We start from the raw sequence: 20555 nt of genomic DNA on the forward strand, positions 1-20555 counted from the left end.
GCTGTAGACAACAGGAGGGATGGTTATTACATAAGCTTACAAGATGGATGACCTGTGCGACCTGCACTTCTAGGGAACACAGAGGGAGCAGGCTGGCCTGAGCGAGAGGTTGAGGGGGTAGAGGCAGTGAGAAGCTTTGAGTCGGGGCTTTCCAGGTGCAATTCCATTAAAGCCGTACACTAAACCTCCTTTTTATTAAGGTGGTCAGAGAATCAAGTCATGACATCCACAAAGATAAAACAAAAACAAAACACTGCATAACACACAGGCCATCTTGCTTAAAGGAGCCCTAGTCCTGTAATTACACTGACTACTTTCTTCAGGTGCAGGAGGCTTTTTCTTGCACAAGGCAGCAGACATCCAACATGATATAAATTTCAGTTAGTCACGTGAACTACCTAGGGGTAAAATGAAAACTCAAATTGCCAAATATAGTAGATTCTTTGTCTGGAAACTTAAATATTAGATCTCAAAAAACTTTAACTAGGGCTTCCCTGGTGGCGCAGTGGTTGAGCGTCCGCCTGCCGATGCCGGGGACATGGGTTCGTGCCCCGGTCCGGGAAGATCCCACATGCCGCGGAGCGGCTGGGCCTGTGAGCCATGGCCGCTGAGCCTGCGTGTCCGGAGCCTGTGCTCCGCAACTGGAGAGGCCACAGCAGTGAGAGGCCCACGTACCGCAAAACAAAACAAAACAAAACAAACTTTAACTAGCCTAATAGTTTAGATAGGTCCTGTGAGACTTGGTCTAAGGTTTAAGTGTGAGGAAGTTTAAGCATTCATACGTGTTTATCGATTTTGAAAATGAGAGGATTTAAGGCTCGATGACAGAACAGGATTGTCTCCAATGTCACTGTCTCCAGTGACACAGGGAGAAGATGCTAGTGATTAAAAGGAGGAGAGGAGATAGACGTCAATGTGAAGTGAAATTTGTCCCAGTAAATAAGCACCCACAGGGGACAGTGAAGGAGGGAGAAGATGAAGAGAGGTGAGTGGACACCAGCAAGGCAGAAAGGCAGGTGAGGAACGGGGTGTGTAGAAAATGGGGAGAGTGGGAACAGAGGAAAAATGAGAATCAAACAGAGAGAAGAGAAGAGACGTGCCCTGACAGAGAATGTCAGAACCCTCCTCCAGGAGCCACGTTCCCAGTGACAGCCGCCCCAGAACTGAAACATGGACAGAAGGGAAGATGTGCTTGGTGAGGCTGGGGTGCAGGCGGGGACCAGGTCCATCTCATCTTGCAGGGAGCAGGAACTGAGAAAGGAAGAGAAGATGAAAACTCAGTACAGAGCACAGCTGGGAAATGTGCAGAAAGGCCAAGAGGCCAGGGGTGTTATCAGACACAGAGCCAAACACCGGCCCTGCTGGGCATCTGCCCTCACTCTGCCCAGGATGGTGCCACCACTCAGCTGGGGGTCCCTTCGTCTCTGCTGACCCAGTGTAAAGCAGCAAGCCTAGGGCTCAAACATTCTGAATGAAAACTTTTCCAAGCTAGTCGGTCACAGTCAATCTGCCAAGGGTCACTTTCTGATGGGAGTCAGAAGGATAATCTCCTCTCCGGGTCTCATGCCCTAGCATAACTGAAGCCTTGCCGAATGGACGGCTGCCAAGTAGACAGGCACAGCTGAAAGCTTGGTGGCTGTCCCTTAATGCTTGAATGCTCGGGGTTTCTCTTCCTCTCAAGCAGACCAAACCATCACACAGCAGTTTCCCTGTGTCCATGCTAAGGACACTTGATTTGCATTCCTCTGGCTGTGGCTCCAATCTGTCAGTATTTCAGGAAGCAAGTATAAAGAAGTGTCCACGGAGAAGAGGTGCTGGTGCCTTATCAAGAAAGTAAGAGAAATAGAAGACAAAGTTTCTGACTCAGGGTTGTTTATGTTCCCAACAACTTCAGAGAGAGTTTAGGGAACATCAGAAAGATTGGAAAGGATAAGGAGGGAGACTACAAGGGATTTCTGTTTCTAAAGACATCTGGCAAAAGAGAAGCAAAATGTTTATGTTGCTGAAACAAAATTTTGGTATTGGGTGGAAAAATCAAATTGAGAAGAGCTGGCTAAGAGAAACAGGATCCAATCTACAGATTATCTAGACTCATTATTATTTCCTTATGAGCTTAACTTGGAATCATAATGAACACCTGAGAGAAAAGCAAATTCCTCTTCAGGCATATTTGAGACATAGAAGTTAGCTGCAGATTGAAGTGGGACAGTAAGAAGGGAAAATGAATTCTAAAAAAGAAAAGTTCTCTTAAGGTTCTGGCAGATACTGATCCAGAATCATAAAAGTGCCCATGTGAAATCCAAAGCTTTGGCTAAAACACATCTGCACACTGAATACACCAAGTTGTCAATTAATGCCTGTACATTTCTCAACAGTATCAGGGGTTGGGCTGAATTAACCATCTAGGTAATTTTTGTGCCAAGTATGAATACATTTCAAAAAGGAAAGAAAAAATAAAACTCATTTCATTTTATTTGTTCTTCATTCCAGGAACATCTGTCTACAAAAGCTAAACACCCCCCCGCCCCCCAAAAGTGTGCTTCTTCAATTTACCCAGGAGTCTTTTGAATAAAAATAATCCTGTGTCTCAGCTGGTAAATTCTATTCTGATAAGGCAAGTAAATACATGTAATTATAAAGTTACCATTCTCAAAGAGGAGAGTAATCCTTTCCTTATCCACTGGTAAAACAGCTTATAATTATTATACAGCTGATAACAAAGATTTGTCCACAAAATCCCACTAAATCAACAAGCCTGATTTGATTGATTAAAACTTCTAACATCAGGACATTTCTAATACACCGTGTGCAGCAATAGTCTTTAAAATGTGGGCCACAAATTGGTGAGACTGATGGCAAGGAACTTGGCTCTTCTGAATGGCCACATAAGAGCCAAGAGAGGCCACCTGCTTTATTTATAGGAAACAGATACTAAACTAGTAACAAATCACAGTATTGGGCTTTTGAAATATTTGTTATCTTGGTCATTAAAAATCTCACATTTATTCAGACTATACAGCCACGTGTCAGAGTAACAAAAACTTAGAAAGCAGCTAATAGATATTAGCAATAGTTATTATTTATTATTGTAATTCAGACTCAGGTAAGGTTTTTCTCCCACACTTAGTTTTTACGTGTCACTCAGTTTTTCATAGATGCTGGGTTGGTGGACACCCCTATCTCTTCTCACTTTTACTAGCTAGACAATAGTGGGTGTTACGGGAATGTGAACCAATTCTAATATTAATAGAAATAAAGTTAATTTTGAAGTTTATCGGCTAAAACAAAGTATAGTGTCAAGTTAAACACAAACTATCACTAGAATTGTTCAAAATATTCCTACTTCTCTGTATCACTTTGTCTTTCTCTGTCACCACTGACAATGAAGAGTTTGCTCTGTTTAGAAAAACAGAGGGAACCAAATCATACTCTAAGGTTGGGTAAAATATAACTGAATGCAGAGAGATTTGTGAGAGGAGCAGAATTTATGCTCTCACCCAGAGGAAAGCAAATGAAAAATTTACATTGAGTCTAAGAGAAATTCCTCAGAGGGCCCTGTAGTTAGCAACTTTTTCCCCACTGGAAGCACTAAGAACAAGACTTTCTGTGACAGGACATTTTGGGTTTTGAGTGGTTTCTCATTTTAACTGAGCTGTACTGCAGGGGAACAATTTCCAATGCAGTGAGTCCTAAGTGTGGTTAACTGGGCCCTTCAAAATGAGGGTGACATCCATTTGTCTGTCAGACTTCTCTTTGGATCTTCCCCTGTATTCCCACATCTCTGCCTCCACACAGATTCCATCTGATGTTACAGCTTCATCTCAAACGAAGCATGACTAGATCCTAGTGTCATCCTCTCCCAGTCTCTCTATCTAGTTTCCACTTTTGACTTTCCCACGTCCATCAACTGTGCCATCCTTCTCCTGGTCATAGATTTGAACCACAGCTCCCCACTTTGTCTCATCTCTTTTTCTATCCCTGCTCTTGTTCCTACTCACTTTTACCTCTATGCGGCAAATCCGCTTGGGTTTTAGATTCTACCTAATACTGTAGATTCTGGCTACTAACTTGATTGTCCTACTCAGTTCTTTTCACCCATAACATGTTGCTGCAAAACCGTTCCTTTCTACAGGACAGCCTCCTGATCTACTCAGGTCCTGGCTTGCAGTCTTTGCCACTGTTATGATCCCAGTACCAACTCCCAAATATGGAACAGATCTGATGACTTGCTTCTGATCCTTTACTAGGTTTCCTCCTTCTTCCTTTTTTCCAATGATTCAAATCTTACTTATTTCAATGTTCAACTTGGAAATTCTCCTTTTATAATATTTCGCTGCTAACTCACATCTGTAAATGTACTATAATTATAGTTGTCAATATTGATTAAGCTTTAAAAAAAGGGTATGCCATATTCAATATCCTGTGATAAACCTTAATGGAAAAGAATATGAAGTATATACATAGTAGAAATTAACACGACATTGTAAATCAACTATACTTCAATAAAATAAATTAAAAAATAAGATAAAGGGTATGCTAATAAACGTGGGCTGAGCTACAACAGGCACAATTGAAAGGACACAAATGTAGTCCCTTAGCATAAAGAGCACAGAGGTTGGTTTGTATTTAGTTTCCTTTACAGGATCATTATGGATAATATGATCTCCAAATTTCTGAATTTTGTTATCTATGATCAGAGCCAAGAGTAGAATTAGAGCAGAATTCTTCCATCTTCCCTTGTTTATTATGCAAGACCCACAGAATTTTGGGATAGGTCTTATCTTGGTGTGGGGCAGCTGTGTTCCCAGGAATCACACATATGGCTATTAGTGAGTGTCCCTGGTATGACCATGTTGAGCATGAGAGCCTTTCATCTATCTAAGGTCATTTATTACATTAGATGCAACTTCCACAAGAGAAAGAAAAGAATACCACTGAAGACTGGAAATGTGAAAAGCTCTCCGGCTTTTCCTCTATTTATAAAGGTCTTAGGTGCTTATTATAGGATAGCAGCTATTATCGTGAAAGGAGGCGAGTGGCAGAAAAGGTCACCCTACACATTTTTAGGCTACATAAATTTGGGGCCCAGTATCCTCTTTGAGGTCATCTTCAATTCCCCTTGATAGGGTGGACATTGTAAGGTATCAACATTTCCACAAGCCAGGTGGTTCTCTGGGATGCCCCAATGGCTATTGCTACTAAGAGAGAAGCAGATTCTCTTAGGGCAAACACTGGCTAACAGTGTTTGTATTAGTTTGTATTGTTGATTTTTCTTTTTGTTTATTTCCCCAGTTATCTAGTAACTGACATCATTTCCTATATTTCTAAGCATCCTCCTTAATGTCTAAAGCTCAATGGCTTACACATAGTATTTATCATATTAATTAATTAAAAAAACACAGGCATATATCTTGGAAATGTTTTAATTTAAATGATACAAATATTAAAAAAAGACACAAACCTGACTGTCTAACAGAGTTAGACATTTCAAAGCTTCTTCTTAGTAGCTCAGATAGACCTTTGATATAGTCAATAGTGATTATTAAGGGAGATAATCTTAGATGTGGTAGTTTGCACATTTCAGCATGTATACCATCCTGCTATTTATGGTAAGCATACACTAAATGATGGGGATCATTTATTACTTCTGGAATAATAAGCATAGTGTGAAAATAAGAGAAGTGCTCTTTTTAATCTTTTGGGAAAAATTAAAAGTGAGGTAACTTTCTTTTCTAGGAGTATACTACAAGCTAATATTATAACTAAGGGTCCCTGCTGACAACAGAGTTACAGGGAGGATCACTAGACAGGATAGATCGTATCCTGGGTCACAAATCAAGCCTTGGTAAATTTAAGAAAATTGAAATCATATCAAGTACCTTTTCCAACCACAACGTTACGGGACTAGATATCAAGTACAGGAAAAGAACTATAAAAAATACAAACACATGGAGGCTAAACAATACATTACTAAATAACCAGAGATCACTGAAGAAATCAAAGAGGAAATCAAAAAATACCTAGAAACAAATGACAATGAAAACACGATGGCCTAAAACCTATGGGATGCAGCAAAAGCAGTTATCAGAGGGAAGTTTATAGCAGTACCATCCTATCTCAGGAAACAAGAAACATCTCAAATAAACAACCTAACCTTACACCTAAAGCAATCAGAGTAAGAACAAAAAAACCCAAAAGTTAGCAGAAGGAAAGAAATCATAAAGATCAGATCAGAAATAAATGAAAAAGAAATGAAGGAAACAATAGCAAAGATCAAAACTAAAAGCTGGTTCTTTGAGAAGATAAAAATGATAAACCATTAGCCAGACTCATTAAGAAAAAAAAGGAAAACATTCAAATCAATAGAACTGGAAAAGAAAAAAGAGAAGTAACAACTGACACTGCAGTAATACAAAGGATCTTGAGAGATTACTACAAGCAACTATATGCCAATAAAATGGACAATCTGGAAGAAAGAGACAAATTCTTAGAAAAGCACAACCTTCCAAGACTGAACCAGGAAGAAATAGAAAATATAAACAGACCAATCACAAGCACTGAAATTGAAACTGTGATTAAAAATCTTCTAATACACAAAAGCATAGGACCAGATGGCTTCACAGGTTAATTCTATCAAACATTTAGAGAAGAGTTAACATCTGTCCTTCTCAAACTCTTCCAAAATATAGCAGAGGGAGGAACACTCCTGAACTCATTCTACAAGGCCACCATCACCCTGATACCAAAACCAGAGAAAGATGTCACAAAGAAAGAAAACTACAGGCCAATATCACTGATGAACATAGATGCAAAACTCCTCAATAAAATACTAGCAAACAGAATCCAACAACACATTAAAAGGATCATCCACCATGATCAAGTGGGGTTTATCCCAGGAATGCAAGGATTCTTCAATATAGGCAAATCAATCAATGTGGTACACCATATTAACAAATTGAAGGAGAAAAACCATATCATCAGCTCAAAAGATGCAGAGAAAGCTTTCAACAAAATTCAACACCTATTTATGATAAAAACCCTCCAGAAAGTAGGCATAGAGGGAACTTACCTCAACATAATAAAGGCGATATATGACAAATCCACAGCAAACATAGTTCTCATTGGTGAAAAACTGAAAGCATTTCCACTAAGATCAGGAAAAAGACAAGGTTGCCCACTCTTACCACTATTATTCAACATAGTTTTGGAAGTTTTAGCCACAGTAATCAGAGAAGAAAAAGAAATAAAAGGAAGCCAAATCGGAAAAGAAGAAATAAAACTGTCACTGTTTGCAGATGACATGATACTACACACAGAGAATCCTAAAGATGCCAGCAGAAAATTACTAGAGCTAATAAATGAATTTGGTAAAGCAGCAGGACACAAAATGTACAGAAGTCTCTTGCATTCCTATATACTAATGATGAAAAATCTGAAAGAGAAATTAAGGAAACACTCTCATTTACCACTGCAACAAAAGAATAAAATACCTAGGAATAAACCTACCTAAGAAGGCAAAAGACCTGTATGCAGAATACTATAAGACACTGATGAAAGAAATGAAAGATACTACAAACAGATAGAGAGATATATCATGTTCTTGGATTGGAAGAATCAACATTGTGAAAATGACTGTATTACCCAAAGCAATCTATAGATTCAATGCAATCCCTACCGAACTACCAACTACTAGCACTTTTCACAGAACTAGAACAAAAAATTTCACACTTTGTATGGAAACATGAAAGACCCCGAATAGCCAAAGCAATCTTGAGAAAGAAAAAAGGAGCTGGAGGATTCAGGCTCCCTGACTTCAGACTATACTACACAGCTACAGTAATCAAGACAGTATGGTACTGCCACAAAAACAGAAATATAGATCAACGGAACAGGATAGAAAGCCCAGACATAAACCTATGCACTTATTTTTGATAAAGGAGGCAAGAATATACCATGGAGAAAAGAGAGCCTCTTTTTTTTTTTTTTTTTTTTTTGCGGTATGCGGGCCTCTCACTGTTGTGGCCTCCCCCGTTGCGGAGCACAGGCTCCGGACGCGCAGGCTCAGCGGCCATGGCTCACGGGCCCAGCCGCTCCGCGGCATATGGGATCCTCCCAGACCGGGGCACGAACCCGTATCCCCTGCATCGGCAGGCGGACTCTCAACCACTTGCGCCACCAGGGAGGCCCAAAAGAGAGCCTCTTCAATCAGTGGTGCTGGGAAAACTGGACAGCTACATGTAAAAGAATGAAATCAGAACACTCCCTAACACCATACACAAAAATAAACTCAAAATGGATTAAAGACCTAAATGTAAGGCCAGACACTACAAAACTCTTAAGGAAAACACAGGCAGAACACTCTATGACATAAATCACAGCAAGATACTTTTTGACTCACCTCCTAGAGAAGTGGAAATAAAAACAAAAATAAACAAATGGAACCTAATGAAACTTAACAGCTTTTGCACAGCAAAGGAAACCATACACAAGACCAAAAGACAACCCTCAGAATGGGAGCAAATATTTGCAAATGAAGCAACTGACGAAGGATTAATCTTGAAAATTTACAAGCAGCTCATGCAGCTCAATATCAAAAAAACAAACAACCCAATCCAAAAATGGGCAGAAGACCTAAATAGACATTTCTCCAAAGAAGGTATACAGACTGCCAATAAACACATGAAAGAATGCTCAACATCACTAATCATTAGAGAAATGCAAATCAAAACTACAATGAGGTATCACGTCACACTGGTCAGAATGGCCATCATCAAAAAATCTACAAACAATAAATGTTGGAGAGGGTGTGGAGAAAAGGGAACCGTCTTGCACTGTTGGTGGGAATGTAAACTGATACAGCCACTATGGAGAACAGTATGGAGGTTCCTTAAAAAACTACAAATAGAACTACCATATGACCCAGCAATCCCACTACTGGGCATATACCCTGAGAAAACCGTATTTCAAAAAGAGTCAAGTACCACAATGCTCGTTGCAGATCTATTTACAATAGCCAGGATATGGAAGCAACCTCAGTGTCCACTGACAGATGAATGGATAAAGAAGATGTGGCACATGTATACAATGGAATATTACTCAGCCATAAAAAGAAATGAAATTGAGTTATTTGTAGTGAGGTGGATGGACCTAGAGTCTGTCATACAGAGTGAAATAAGTCAGAAAGAGAAAAACAAATACCGTATGCTAACACATATATATGGAATCTATAAAAAAAAAGAAAAAAATTGTTCTGAAGAACCTAGGGGAAGGACAGGAATAAAGACGCAGACGTAGAGAATGGACTTGAGGACACGGGAGGGGGAAGGGGAAGCTGGGACAAAGTGAGAGAGTGGCATGGACATATATGCACTACCAGATGTAAAACAGATAGCTAGTGGGAAGCAGCCACATAGCACAGGGAGATCAGCTTGGTGGTTTTGACCACCTAGAGGGGTGGGATAGGGAGGGTGGGAGGGAGACGCAAGAGGGAGGGGATTTGGGGATATACGTATAAGTATTAGTTGATTCACTTTGTTATACAGCGGAAACTAACACACAATTGTAAAGCAATTATACTCCAATAAAGATGTTAAAAATAAACAAATAAATAAAAATTTTTAAAAATTCAAAAAAAAGTTCATTGAAATAGTTTCAGATTCTACGTTAAAACCTATCTGTAATAAAGACACTGTTACAGGTTTTAGTGTAGTATCAAAGAATAATATTCAGAATTATATGAAATGATTATAAAAAACTGCTCTGTTTTCCAGATACATAGCTCTATGAGGCCAGATTTTCTTCATATACTTCCATCAAAACAGCATATTGCAACAGATCTGTTGCAGAAGCAAATATTAAGCTAGATATTAAAGGGATTTGCAAAGCCATAAAACAGTGCTGCTATTCTTACTAAAATTTTAAAAAGATTTAATTCTTCATAAATTATATAGTATATATATTTACATATAAAATATATAATACAAAAATTAAAAGTTTATTATTTAAAAAGTAAGTATTTAAAAAGTTCCAAGTAGTTATTCCTCTTACCAAATTAATTTATTAATCAGTTAAATAAATTAATAAATATTGACAGATATAACCCAAAATAAACAAGAGGTCTTTGGGTTCTCCAGTTTAACAAGTAGGGAGTCCTCAGACCAAGAAGTCTGAGAACCCTCGGTGTCTCATGATGAAAAATTCTTGGAGCAGCATTTCTAAGACTGTTTTTCCCAGAACACTAACCTCATGATATGATTCATAATAACAGGCTCCACCCTGGAATATGTTTGGAAAATTTGGAGACTCATAACATGTGCCATTCTTAGAGAACTGCAATGCAGATTAAAAGCTCAGAGAAGTACTGCATTTGCTTCATCTTATGTAATCCAGTGTTTCCTAATGTTGTCTCGGAAGTTTGTGAATGGAGAACATGCTGGTCACCTGATCCTGAAGAAGGCGGGTACTGGCACTGTGGAAATCTCCAGTAACTTACCTTCAAGCCGGACCACCAGTGGCACCTTGAGTTCCAGCTCCCGGCAGGCTTTGGTGATCCCATTGGCAATGATGGCACAGTTGACAATTCCGCCAAAAATATTGACTAGGATGGCTTCAACCTGAAATAAAAATTAGGAGGGTGCCCATCAAAATGCTGACAGTCAACATTCCCCCAAATAATTGGCTAAACAACAGAGACAATTAAAATAATCATCTTTAAAAAAAAAACACAGAATATGAACTATAAAAGAAGACCCAGAAAATGTTGAAGTTAAAATTTAGTATTTAATTAATAAATATCAATATATAACATTACCATATTAACCCAGATTATCCTATCAATCACTTCTCTGAATTCAAAATGAATTCAGTCACCACTCATTTCTTTTTTTTTTTTTGCTGTACGCGGGCCTCTCACTGCTGTGGCCTCTCCCGTTGCGGAGCACAGGCTCCGGACACACAGGCCCCGCGGCCATGGCTCGCGGGCCCAGCCGCTCCGCGGCATGTGGGATCCTCCGGGATCGGGGCACGAACCCGTGTCCCCTGCATCGGCAGGCGGACTCTCAACCACTGCGCCACCAGGGAGGCCCACCACTCATTTCTTATACACCGTCTTCTGCTGTGTCTTATATTGGGCTGGCCAGAAAGTTTGTTTGGGTTTTTCTGTAAGATGTAACATATGTTAAGATGTAATGGATGTTATTTATGCATAGTGCCATTTAAAATTTCATGTAGTTACGTCTTTTCCCTCCATGGCTTATACTTGAATTTTTACCTGTCCTGGTACCTCATAAAATATTTCAAAACTAGTAACATTAATTATATTGTTTTGTATTATTAGGTAGAAATTCCAATTTTTCTATGCTTCCTTAATACCTCTTTGATATGCTAGAGGTATATTCTCAAAAGTCAGAGATAGCTTAATTATCTTAGATAATGACTTTTTGATGAAAAAAAAAGACCCTCAAAATAAAAAGATATAAGCTCACACTACAAGGATATAAGAAAATTCAAGCCACTGACTAGAATTTTTCAGAAATGTAAATTTAAACCCATCATGTTAACCTGCTTGTACATATTCCATACTAAAAGGCATGTGGGCCAAAAAAATTGTACTTGCCCTGACTTGATAAATAGTTATAAGAAAATCCTGTATAATTAACATGAAGAACGAGATAATGAAGAGAATTCATTACCTAGATTAATTGATAACACCCACAGATAATGGCTATTCATCAAGCTGAAGGCATCAAAATTGCAACAATGGAGTTACAATTAAATTATGCTACACTAATTGCAAAGCATATATGTGTGTGTTGCATGCCATTTTAAAATCCCATTATTTCAATATGCTAAACTACACAAAACATATGAGAAAAGGATACCTTACATTTGTTCAGCACTTAACTCTTTAAAAAGTGCCATTACATGAACTCTCATTTTTAATTTTGATCCCTGCATTACAGTACAGTAAGTACAATGAGGGTTAGCCCTCTATAGCTGATAAAGCCATTCAGAAAATTCACATGATGTGTCCCAGTGTTACACAGCTAACAAGTAGCAGTGGTAAGGCTCAAAGTCAGCCTCTAGATTGCCTACTGATTCTTCATTCATGCCAGCTGCTAGAGCTGGAATCTTGGGCAAAGGCCATACCCTGTCTCGAACATGGTTTCCCCACCTATAAAATGGGAATAATAGTACCTAGTCCATAAAGTTGTTAAAAGGCAAAAAAAGACATTAGATGCTTATTATGTGCCTGTAAGGTACCTCATGGATATTTACACGTGCATTTATTTCAACAAGCAATGGTGAAAGTGGACAGGTTACCTAGACAGCAAGTATAAGAAGAAAACCTTTCAGTAGACTGCACCTATGTTGAATCTGAATGTAACAGAAACACAAACTTATTGAAGTTCAGTAAAAAGGTAATGTTTTAAGGATAAAATAAATGAGCAGTATTTTCCAAACCAATTAGACACTGGAGCTACTCCCAAAAAAGCAATCTCCCATTACCATTCACAGCAGGCTGACTGGTAAGCAGAAGCTTGCTTTCTAATGATGGCTATTAAATGCTGTTAGCATTGAGGCCTGGTACAGCAGTGGTTTTCAAATAGCTGTGGGATGGAGAGGAGCTTGCCAGAACAATGGAAGACAAAAACCACTCAAGAGCAATAATGACTCCACAGGGTCCAAGAGAGAAACTCAGAAAGAGCTGAGGCTCATTCAGTTTTTGTAGAAGAACTAAGCTTTCTAGTAAAGTACTTAGTGGCTCCTCTATACCTCTGCCATGGTGCAACCTGCATATTCCTTAGGGATGAGTTCAGATGTCAACAACTTCTCAGTGAAGCTTTTCTGTGTCATCAAGTTAGGGTGAATTATTCTATTTAATCCATCTAAAACAGTATGATTGTTCTACAGAGTAAGTAGGCATACCACACACAGCAAACATATGTGAAGTCATCCCCATAGGCAGGAGTGAGGCACAAGAGGCAGGAAGATGCCCCTGGCCCCGTGATCCAATGCTTCTCAGTAGATGTATACCCTGGAGCAAGAGTCAGATATGAGCTGTGATTCTGGTATTGCCTAATTTAGTATCAGTTCCCATGAGTCTTGTCAGCATCTCATTGTGTTTAATGAGCATCTGACAAATACAGATACTCTTCATACAACAACGTGTACCTAAAAGTAAGCCAACCACTTCAACTGGTACTGAACCCAAGGAAAAGCCCTCTTTTCCAATGGTGGATGAATAGATGGCTTTGTTAGGTGTGCTGAAAAAAGGACAACTGTTCTCCAATGTAGTATATTCACCTCTCACCCTGTATCCCCATGCCCAAGATACAACACCCTGGGTGGGTCACCTGTGCGCTCCTCTACAACAGGGTTTTTTTTATAAGCAGCTAGCACAATCCATGACATAGTGTAATCACCTAATAAATAATGGTTTCAAGAGTGAATGAATTAAATTAATTTCAATAGACACTTAATGGCCATCTCCCAAACCAGGCACAGAGGTAAGTGCTTGGGAGATGGAGATGAATAAGATGTCATCACTGCCCTCAAAGAGTTCAAAGACTAGTTTGAGGCAGACCAGCAAACTGGCAATTACAATCCTGTCTCCTTAGTCTCACAGAGCTAAGACCAGGGCACCGACCAGTGGTACAGACTGCTGTAGCGAGAAGGGCCTTCTGGGAAGAAGTGATGTTCCAGGTGACAAAGGGAAAGAGCGAGCAGGAACTTAGGTAAAGAGGGCAGCCAGGATGAAGGCAGAGCTGTCACCCAAGTTAGTTCATTCAGGACCTACAGGCTGAATGGGGAAGTAACCTGAGAAAATACAGGTGAGATAAAGAGTGGCAGGCACTAGAGGCCAGGGATGGGAACTTGGTTCTTTTGGCTTATTCCTTTTTTTCCTAGAGCTGGGTGAAGACAAGCTTTGAAAGTCTCCCTCAGGGGTAGAGGGAGAGTGATGGGAAAGGGAGACAGGGACAGAGAGAAGAATGAATGCATGAGCAAACATGAGATGAGAAATATAGAGCAACCATGTGAGAGCATGAGAGTGAGAAAGACCAGCAGTGAGAGAGGGAGCATGAGAGAACGTGAGAGAGAGAGAGAGAGAGAGAGAGAGAGAGAGAAGAGAAAGAGTTTGAGAGGGAGGAGAGAAAGAGTTTGAGTGATACTAACAAACAAGTTAGAATTTTTGCAAGAGCAGCAAGACACAGAAGTACACACGCTGTGTAGCTCAGGGACATGGGATCATTTAGGACATGTGGCATATCACGGAGCACCAAGAGGAAATCACCACTAGGAGTGATGGGAAGACCCCACACCACCAGAGACAATGCCATTCTCTCCTCCTGTAAAGTAATTTGTTGCAGTCACACACTTTAATGGAAATCTGATTTAAGGTTTCACTCTGGGCCAATAATTAACTACTGTAATCTGCAATCTCAAACTGAGAAAGAAATTAAGACAGTTTGAAAATGAAAGCCTTGTGACATCATTATTATTACTTGGCATTTATAAAGCATGTCAAATTTTCAATGTGTGCCTCACGTGTTCATTTATTATTACAACCCCTAATTGCTGCTCCATGACAATACCAATAGAAATTTTTTAATAGTCTTTTTATTCCCCCCTGGCAAAGGGCATTTTTTTTTTATTATTAGTTTCTGCTTTATAACAAAGTGAATCAGTCATACATATACATCTATTCCCACATCCCTTCTCTCATGCATCTCCCTCCCTCCCACCCTCCCTATCCCACCCCTCCAGGCGGTCACAAAGCACCAAGCTGATCTCAAAGGGCATGTTTTAAAGAGTCAGTGCTAGGTCTATTTACGAATCCAAAACTCTCCCAGAAGATTCTTAGGTGCTTTCAGGAGCAGGCTTTTCTACATTCTCGGCTGAGGATTACAAGGGTTGCTATTTACTGTTTCACAAAAGGAAAGATCATCTAGCAAGGCAGTTATGGTGCCAGATCCACTGCACAGGTCCCTGGAGCCCAGACAGCTACTCCCAAGGAGGAGTCTGTGGTGGCAGCTGTTGGCAGCTGTGCAGGTGGCCGGGCAGTCCAAATGCAGGTTTTTCAAATGTCTGCACGTATTTGGCTTTGCAAAATACACTCTGGCTGCAGATGTCAGTCCACAATTAAAAGTAAAGAATGAACTTCCAAAGAAGAAAAGCTACAGCCTTTGGTATTTATCAAGCTCCTCTCAACCCTAAATGAACAAACAAAAATCCCAACTAAAACCCTTTTTGGGGAACGTAATCCTTTTCAGAATCTAATGAACGTTAGGCAAGCTCAGTCAGATAAGTTCACACACACACAATTTTGGGACATAATTTTAGGTAAGTCCTCTAAGCTGCTTCTTTAGAATTTGGCCTCAAAGGCAGATAATGGCAAAGGGTAACTTACAGCATATAGAGATAGCACAGGGGAATTGTGAACTCTTTGCAACTATTTACAAAATTTTGTTAGAATGTGCACTTTCCCCAGAAAAGTGTTCATAATCTTTAAGAATTGAAAGATTAACAATAATCACAAATTCAACAATAGCTAATGTTTACTAGGTATCTGTCAGGTGGTTGGCAGTATTCTTTTTTACATATATTAACACATTTAACACATAAGTAGTATATGAGATGGGTATAATTTTTATCTCCATTTTGCAGATAAGAAAACTGAGAGTACCAAAGATCTGGAGAATCACTGGGGCTACAGCTTTACCATCAAATATCTTTTGGAGACAGCAAACCTACTGAGGTCCCACAATATGTACTTTGCTTAGTATTTTCTCATTCATAACCAGAGCGGATTCTGCCATAAACATGTGAGGTAGGTAACACCTATCCCATTTTACAGATGAGAAAAGTGAGGCTCAGAGAGGTAAAAATGACTTGTACCAAATTATGCAGCTAGTATGTCATCAGAATCAAAACTTTATTATTATTTTTTTTCTTCAAGGTTATCCTGACTCCTTTTAATGACAGGTAAATATTGACAGATTGCTGAATGAAACAATATATTCTTGAAAGCCTACTCTGTGCTAGGCACTCTTTTAACCATTGAGTGTGGTCCAGTAGCTAGGCTGACAAGAAAGACTTTTCTAAAACAGACCAAAAAATGTTCTGTATCCATATCTGAAATCGTAAACCGTGATACCAGTTATGAAGGGGAGGGAGACTTTGGGTATTTTGAGATCATAGGACAGGACTCATGTTACACTGGGTGGTCAGGGAGGGCCTCGTGTAGGCAGTGACATTTAGCGTAGGATCTGAAGGACAGTCTGGAAGAGGCCAGGTAGAGTATGAGAGGAATGAAGAGTAAGTACTTTGAGACAAGAGAACACCTTGGGCAAAGGTCAAGGGGGCAGAAGAGAACTTGGTGCCTTTGAGAAACTGAACTGATCCTGGAGGAGTAACAGGAGGCTGGGGCTTGCAAAGTTAAGTGGTGGGAAATGAGATGGACCACAGCATCACGAACCAAATCAGTCTTACAGAGCAAACGCCATGACTAGGGGATTGAAAAGCCTTTGATTTCTAGACACCTATAAAGACTTCAGGGCATCTGGCAAGGAAACTATCATTTATTCAGCATCATCCACAGTACACTCACATTAAGTTTATAAGATAGGTTTTATAACCTCTATTTCATGGATAGACTGAGGCTCTGAGAGTTCAGGGTTTCTTAGCTATTAAGGAGTCATAGTTTCAACCAGGGTTTGTTTTACCATACCACACGCAGGGCTGTCGGGTGATCATAGGGGCGCTGCTGACATACATGAGGGGTTAGCAAACTTGTTCTGTTAAGGGCTAGTCGGCTTTGAGGGCCAGTCTCTGTTCCAGCTACTCAACTCTGCTGTTGCAACATTAAAGTGGTCACAGACAATATGTAAATGAATAAGCAAACTGTTTCAATAAAACTTTATTCGCATAAACAAGTGGGAGGCCAGATTTGGCCCATGGGCCATAGTTTGCCACCCCCTGACACCAACACAATTTGACTGATGGCTATCCTCAAATTCAGTGCAACCATCACTCCTCTTTTGCATCATTTGATATTTCTTTGATAGTGGGTTTTCAGATTTTAAGTGCTCTTCCTTTGTTAGACCATTTTCTCGCTCTCACCAACAGCATTAATGTACCTAGGCTGTAGCAATGGCTGATTAAATAAATGTGTCCATTCCAACATTAATATCATTCCTTTGGAACAAACCTGTACCTTTAGCAAGTTCATAAAATGACTTGAATGCCTTTGCTTTATTCTTTTTCTCTCCCTGACACTGGCTGGAAATGAACAAATAGAAAGACTTCAGCAATAAGCCTGCCATTTTGCAACGATTATTGCAAATAGTTAAGTACTATACTGCATTTAAAACACACTGTAGTGTATACATTAAGCATAATAAGTGCAACTACTGGGTTTTGTCTGCTTCTTCCAGTTCAGGTTGCTAATTTTGTCCCAGTGCAGTAGGCACTGCTGATAAAAATCAAGCAAGCATGTTTACATTAGGCAAGATAAGGACTTTCTTTTAATCACAAGTTATTTTCATTCTGAAAGTTGTTGCTCTTATTTAAGCATCTGTTTTTGTGGAACTGTTTTTCTCTTTTTTGTGGTTGTTTTTATTTTCCTGCTGAATTCTAATCATGTCTTCTAATCCATTGGCGTCCAACGAAGGAAAATAAATGGTGAAGGAAATTAGATGCAGCTTGGAAAATTGATGTTTCTATGCCTGGCTTTAATAAAAACACTCTGCTAAATTAGAGGGGAGTCTAAATGGATTCAGTCAAAAAGGAAGTGATTCAGGTGAGGCATTCAATCTTGGGATTTGCTGTAATCTTACAAATAAGCCGACAGATCAGTCCACTTGGGACCAGATTTGCCTTTTGCTGAAATCTGAGTGAGCTTCTACAGCTTGCTTTTCTACTTTCAGTTTATTCTTGAAGTTTGAAATTATTTTCTTTTGTATGAAATCAAGCCCTAGGATCCTTGGGTTATTAGCAAATGATGTCCAGATTTACAATAGTACTTATAGTACAATATAGTACTTCTTGAAAAACACCTGCCCACTCTGCCCTTTTAGTTTCTTCCAAGGAAGAAATGCTTTTAGTGAGTAAACAATCCAACCTGAAAAGCTCAGAAAAGGAAATATCTTAAATATCACTCTTAATCCCAAACAACATTTCAGCATTTTTAATTAATCAAGATAAACACCCAACCATTTTATTCCAACTTTGGAATATCTGTTATCACAAAACTGATAGCATGGAAATGACATCTGATGGATGAACAATATTTTATTGGAGAGCCAAGTTTCCATTAAGCTTGACCTCTGAGACCACCCAGGGTGAAACAAGGAAAATGTGTCTAAATCATCCTTGTTCTATTTACTTATTCCTGAATTCTTCACCATACGTGTATCCTGCAATCTTCTCCTTGCTAGAATAAGTAAAATGGTATGGAGGATTAGCATTTATTGCATGTTAATTTTCCTACGTGCTAAGAGTGATGAACTACAACCTTTCCTGGCAAGTAAGCTGAGACTCAAGGAGCTTAAATAAGTTGTCCAAGGGCACATAGATATTAAGCAGTGGAGTGAGGATTTGGACCAAGTCAGTCTTACTTCAAAGTCCATGGTCTTTCCACTCCCTCTGACTGTCTTTCAGTCAGTTCTATGACTAATCAAGAGCCCCAGTTCTATTTTGGTTTTATTTCCAAGCTTCAAGGGCACAGTCCTGAGTTCTATATTCTAGTGTCCAACTATTTCTTGTTTTCAAAATCTCACTGATCAATTATAATGGACCAGAGGTAAGATATCTTTTATAGTTTTGTGGACCAATGGTTTTGGTTCTTTTCAACCCAAAATGTTCCCTGTTTACTGATAAAAGAGTTGTCCAGAGTTTGTGGTTTGCAATCCCTACTTAGATAGGACTATGGAGGGGTCATGATGCTATAAGAGTGAGTCCAAAACCCAGAGTCCCTCCTGAACTGGGACAGATGTCCTTACAAGACCCCTCTCTGCAGACTGTTAAGCCCCCCTTCTCCCCTTTCTGATGCGCTGAAATTTATCCCTTTGCCAAAGCTATTATTTCTATTTTTATGATCAAGAAAATTCTAATGGAGAATTATGCCATTAGAGACATCACTGTTGATATGGATTTTAAATATCAGACCATGGAATGGCCAGTGGGAGGTATGGTAACTCTGTGTGAGTGGCTATTCAAAGTGCTGCGTTGAGACTAATGATGGAGCCACGTCCTGGTTCAGAGAGCTCTGTGACCTATTAACAATGCCTGCTATTGTGGTGGAGGAAAGAGTCAAAGCAAGTGTGTTATAGATTTGTCTCCCTAACTTTGGAGTTGCCTAACACATATTTTGATAATTAGTACTTAAAGATTTAGTCTGTCAACAATTTCCTCTTTTAATGGCTTTTATTCAACACAAAGAAAATATCAGACAGTCAGAAAACCCAATTCACATCCAGCATGATCACTAACAATCTCATTAACTATGCATGTTTAGGTATATTAAAATTTTTTAAAAATTGAATATGCACTTGCAGGAATAGATAGGACCAGGGCACCTTCCATTATGAATACTGGTTTATTCTAACAGGTTAAAAGATACTATGCATACTGAACCATATAAATTATAAAGCCATACTTGCTCCCAAGACGAGTGCCTATTTCCTTAAGTCAAAGCTTTCTAAAGTGTATTCTATGAGGCATTAGGCTTATATAGTGCTTCATGAAAAAAAAAATAATCTGGTCAAATAGTATAGATTCTAGCTTATGAGAGCTTTAGCAGAGGATCTGTTTTCTAACTTAGAATACCCAACTTTAGTCATTTTTTTGCGGAAGAGTCAAAGGGTGGAAAATTTGATCCCCAGAGAACTGTCAAGAAAAGTGTTCAGGAGCTGGTATACTGGGTGGTTAGGTGACACAGGAATCTAGGGTCCTTCTCCCCAAAGATGCCAATCATTGCACTATTTAGGTTATATTTACAAGTATTTGCAAAACTGGAAGGCTTTTATAATCAAGAACAGCAACCGTGAATGCCTCAGCCAGTCAAAGTGTGGGACACAAATGCTTCCCCAGTTGTCAGTAAACATGGTGGTGGTGGTTCAAGTCAACTATTAACAGGATTTTCAGGAGAAGGTAAAATCTAAAGATGGGGGCTTCCCTGGTGGCGCAGTGGTTGAGAGTCCGCCTGCCGATGCAGGGGACATGGGTTCGTGCCCCGGTCCGGGAAGATCCCACATGCCGTGGAGCGGCTGGGCCCGTGAGCCATGGCCGCTGAGCCTGCGCGTCCGGAGCCTGTGCTCCACAACGGGAGAGGCCACAGCAGTGAGAGGCCCGCGTACCGCAAAAAAAAAAAAAAAAAAAAAAAAAATCTAAAGATGGAAATACTGGTTGGCATTAAAAGCAGGTATAGGAGACAAGAAATGAAAAGGACTGAAGAACACAGAGATTCAAGGGAACTGCACAGACATGTTTTTTATCTTTTTACAGAAACATTTTCCAAATTCTTTTGAATTGAGAATCAGAACCATTGCCAGGAT

General features: G+C 39.6%; 1 protein-coding gene across 2 annotated transcripts in view; it reads right to left on the minus strand.

The window, feature by feature from the left end:
- SUCLG2 (succinate-CoA ligase GDP-forming subunit beta) overlaps positions 1-20555 on the minus strand; it is a 255795-nt gene that overhangs the window by 12197 nt on the left and 223043 nt on the right. For both annotated transcript variants that reach the window (XM_060110702.1, XM_060110701.1), the window contains exon 10: positions 10493-10613. In XM_060110702.1, the coding sequence (XP_059966685.1) occupies positions 10493-10613 (121 nt within the window). The remainder of the gene's footprint in view (positions 1-10492; positions 10614-20555) is intronic.

This window comes from Mesoplodon densirostris, chromosome 10 (assembly GCF_025265405.1).
Source record: "Mesoplodon densirostris isolate mMesDen1 chromosome 10, mMesDen1 primary haplotype, whole genome shotgun sequence".
NCBI classification, from domain to species: Eukaryota; Metazoa; Chordata; class Mammalia; order Artiodactyla; family Ziphiidae; genus Mesoplodon; species Mesoplodon densirostris.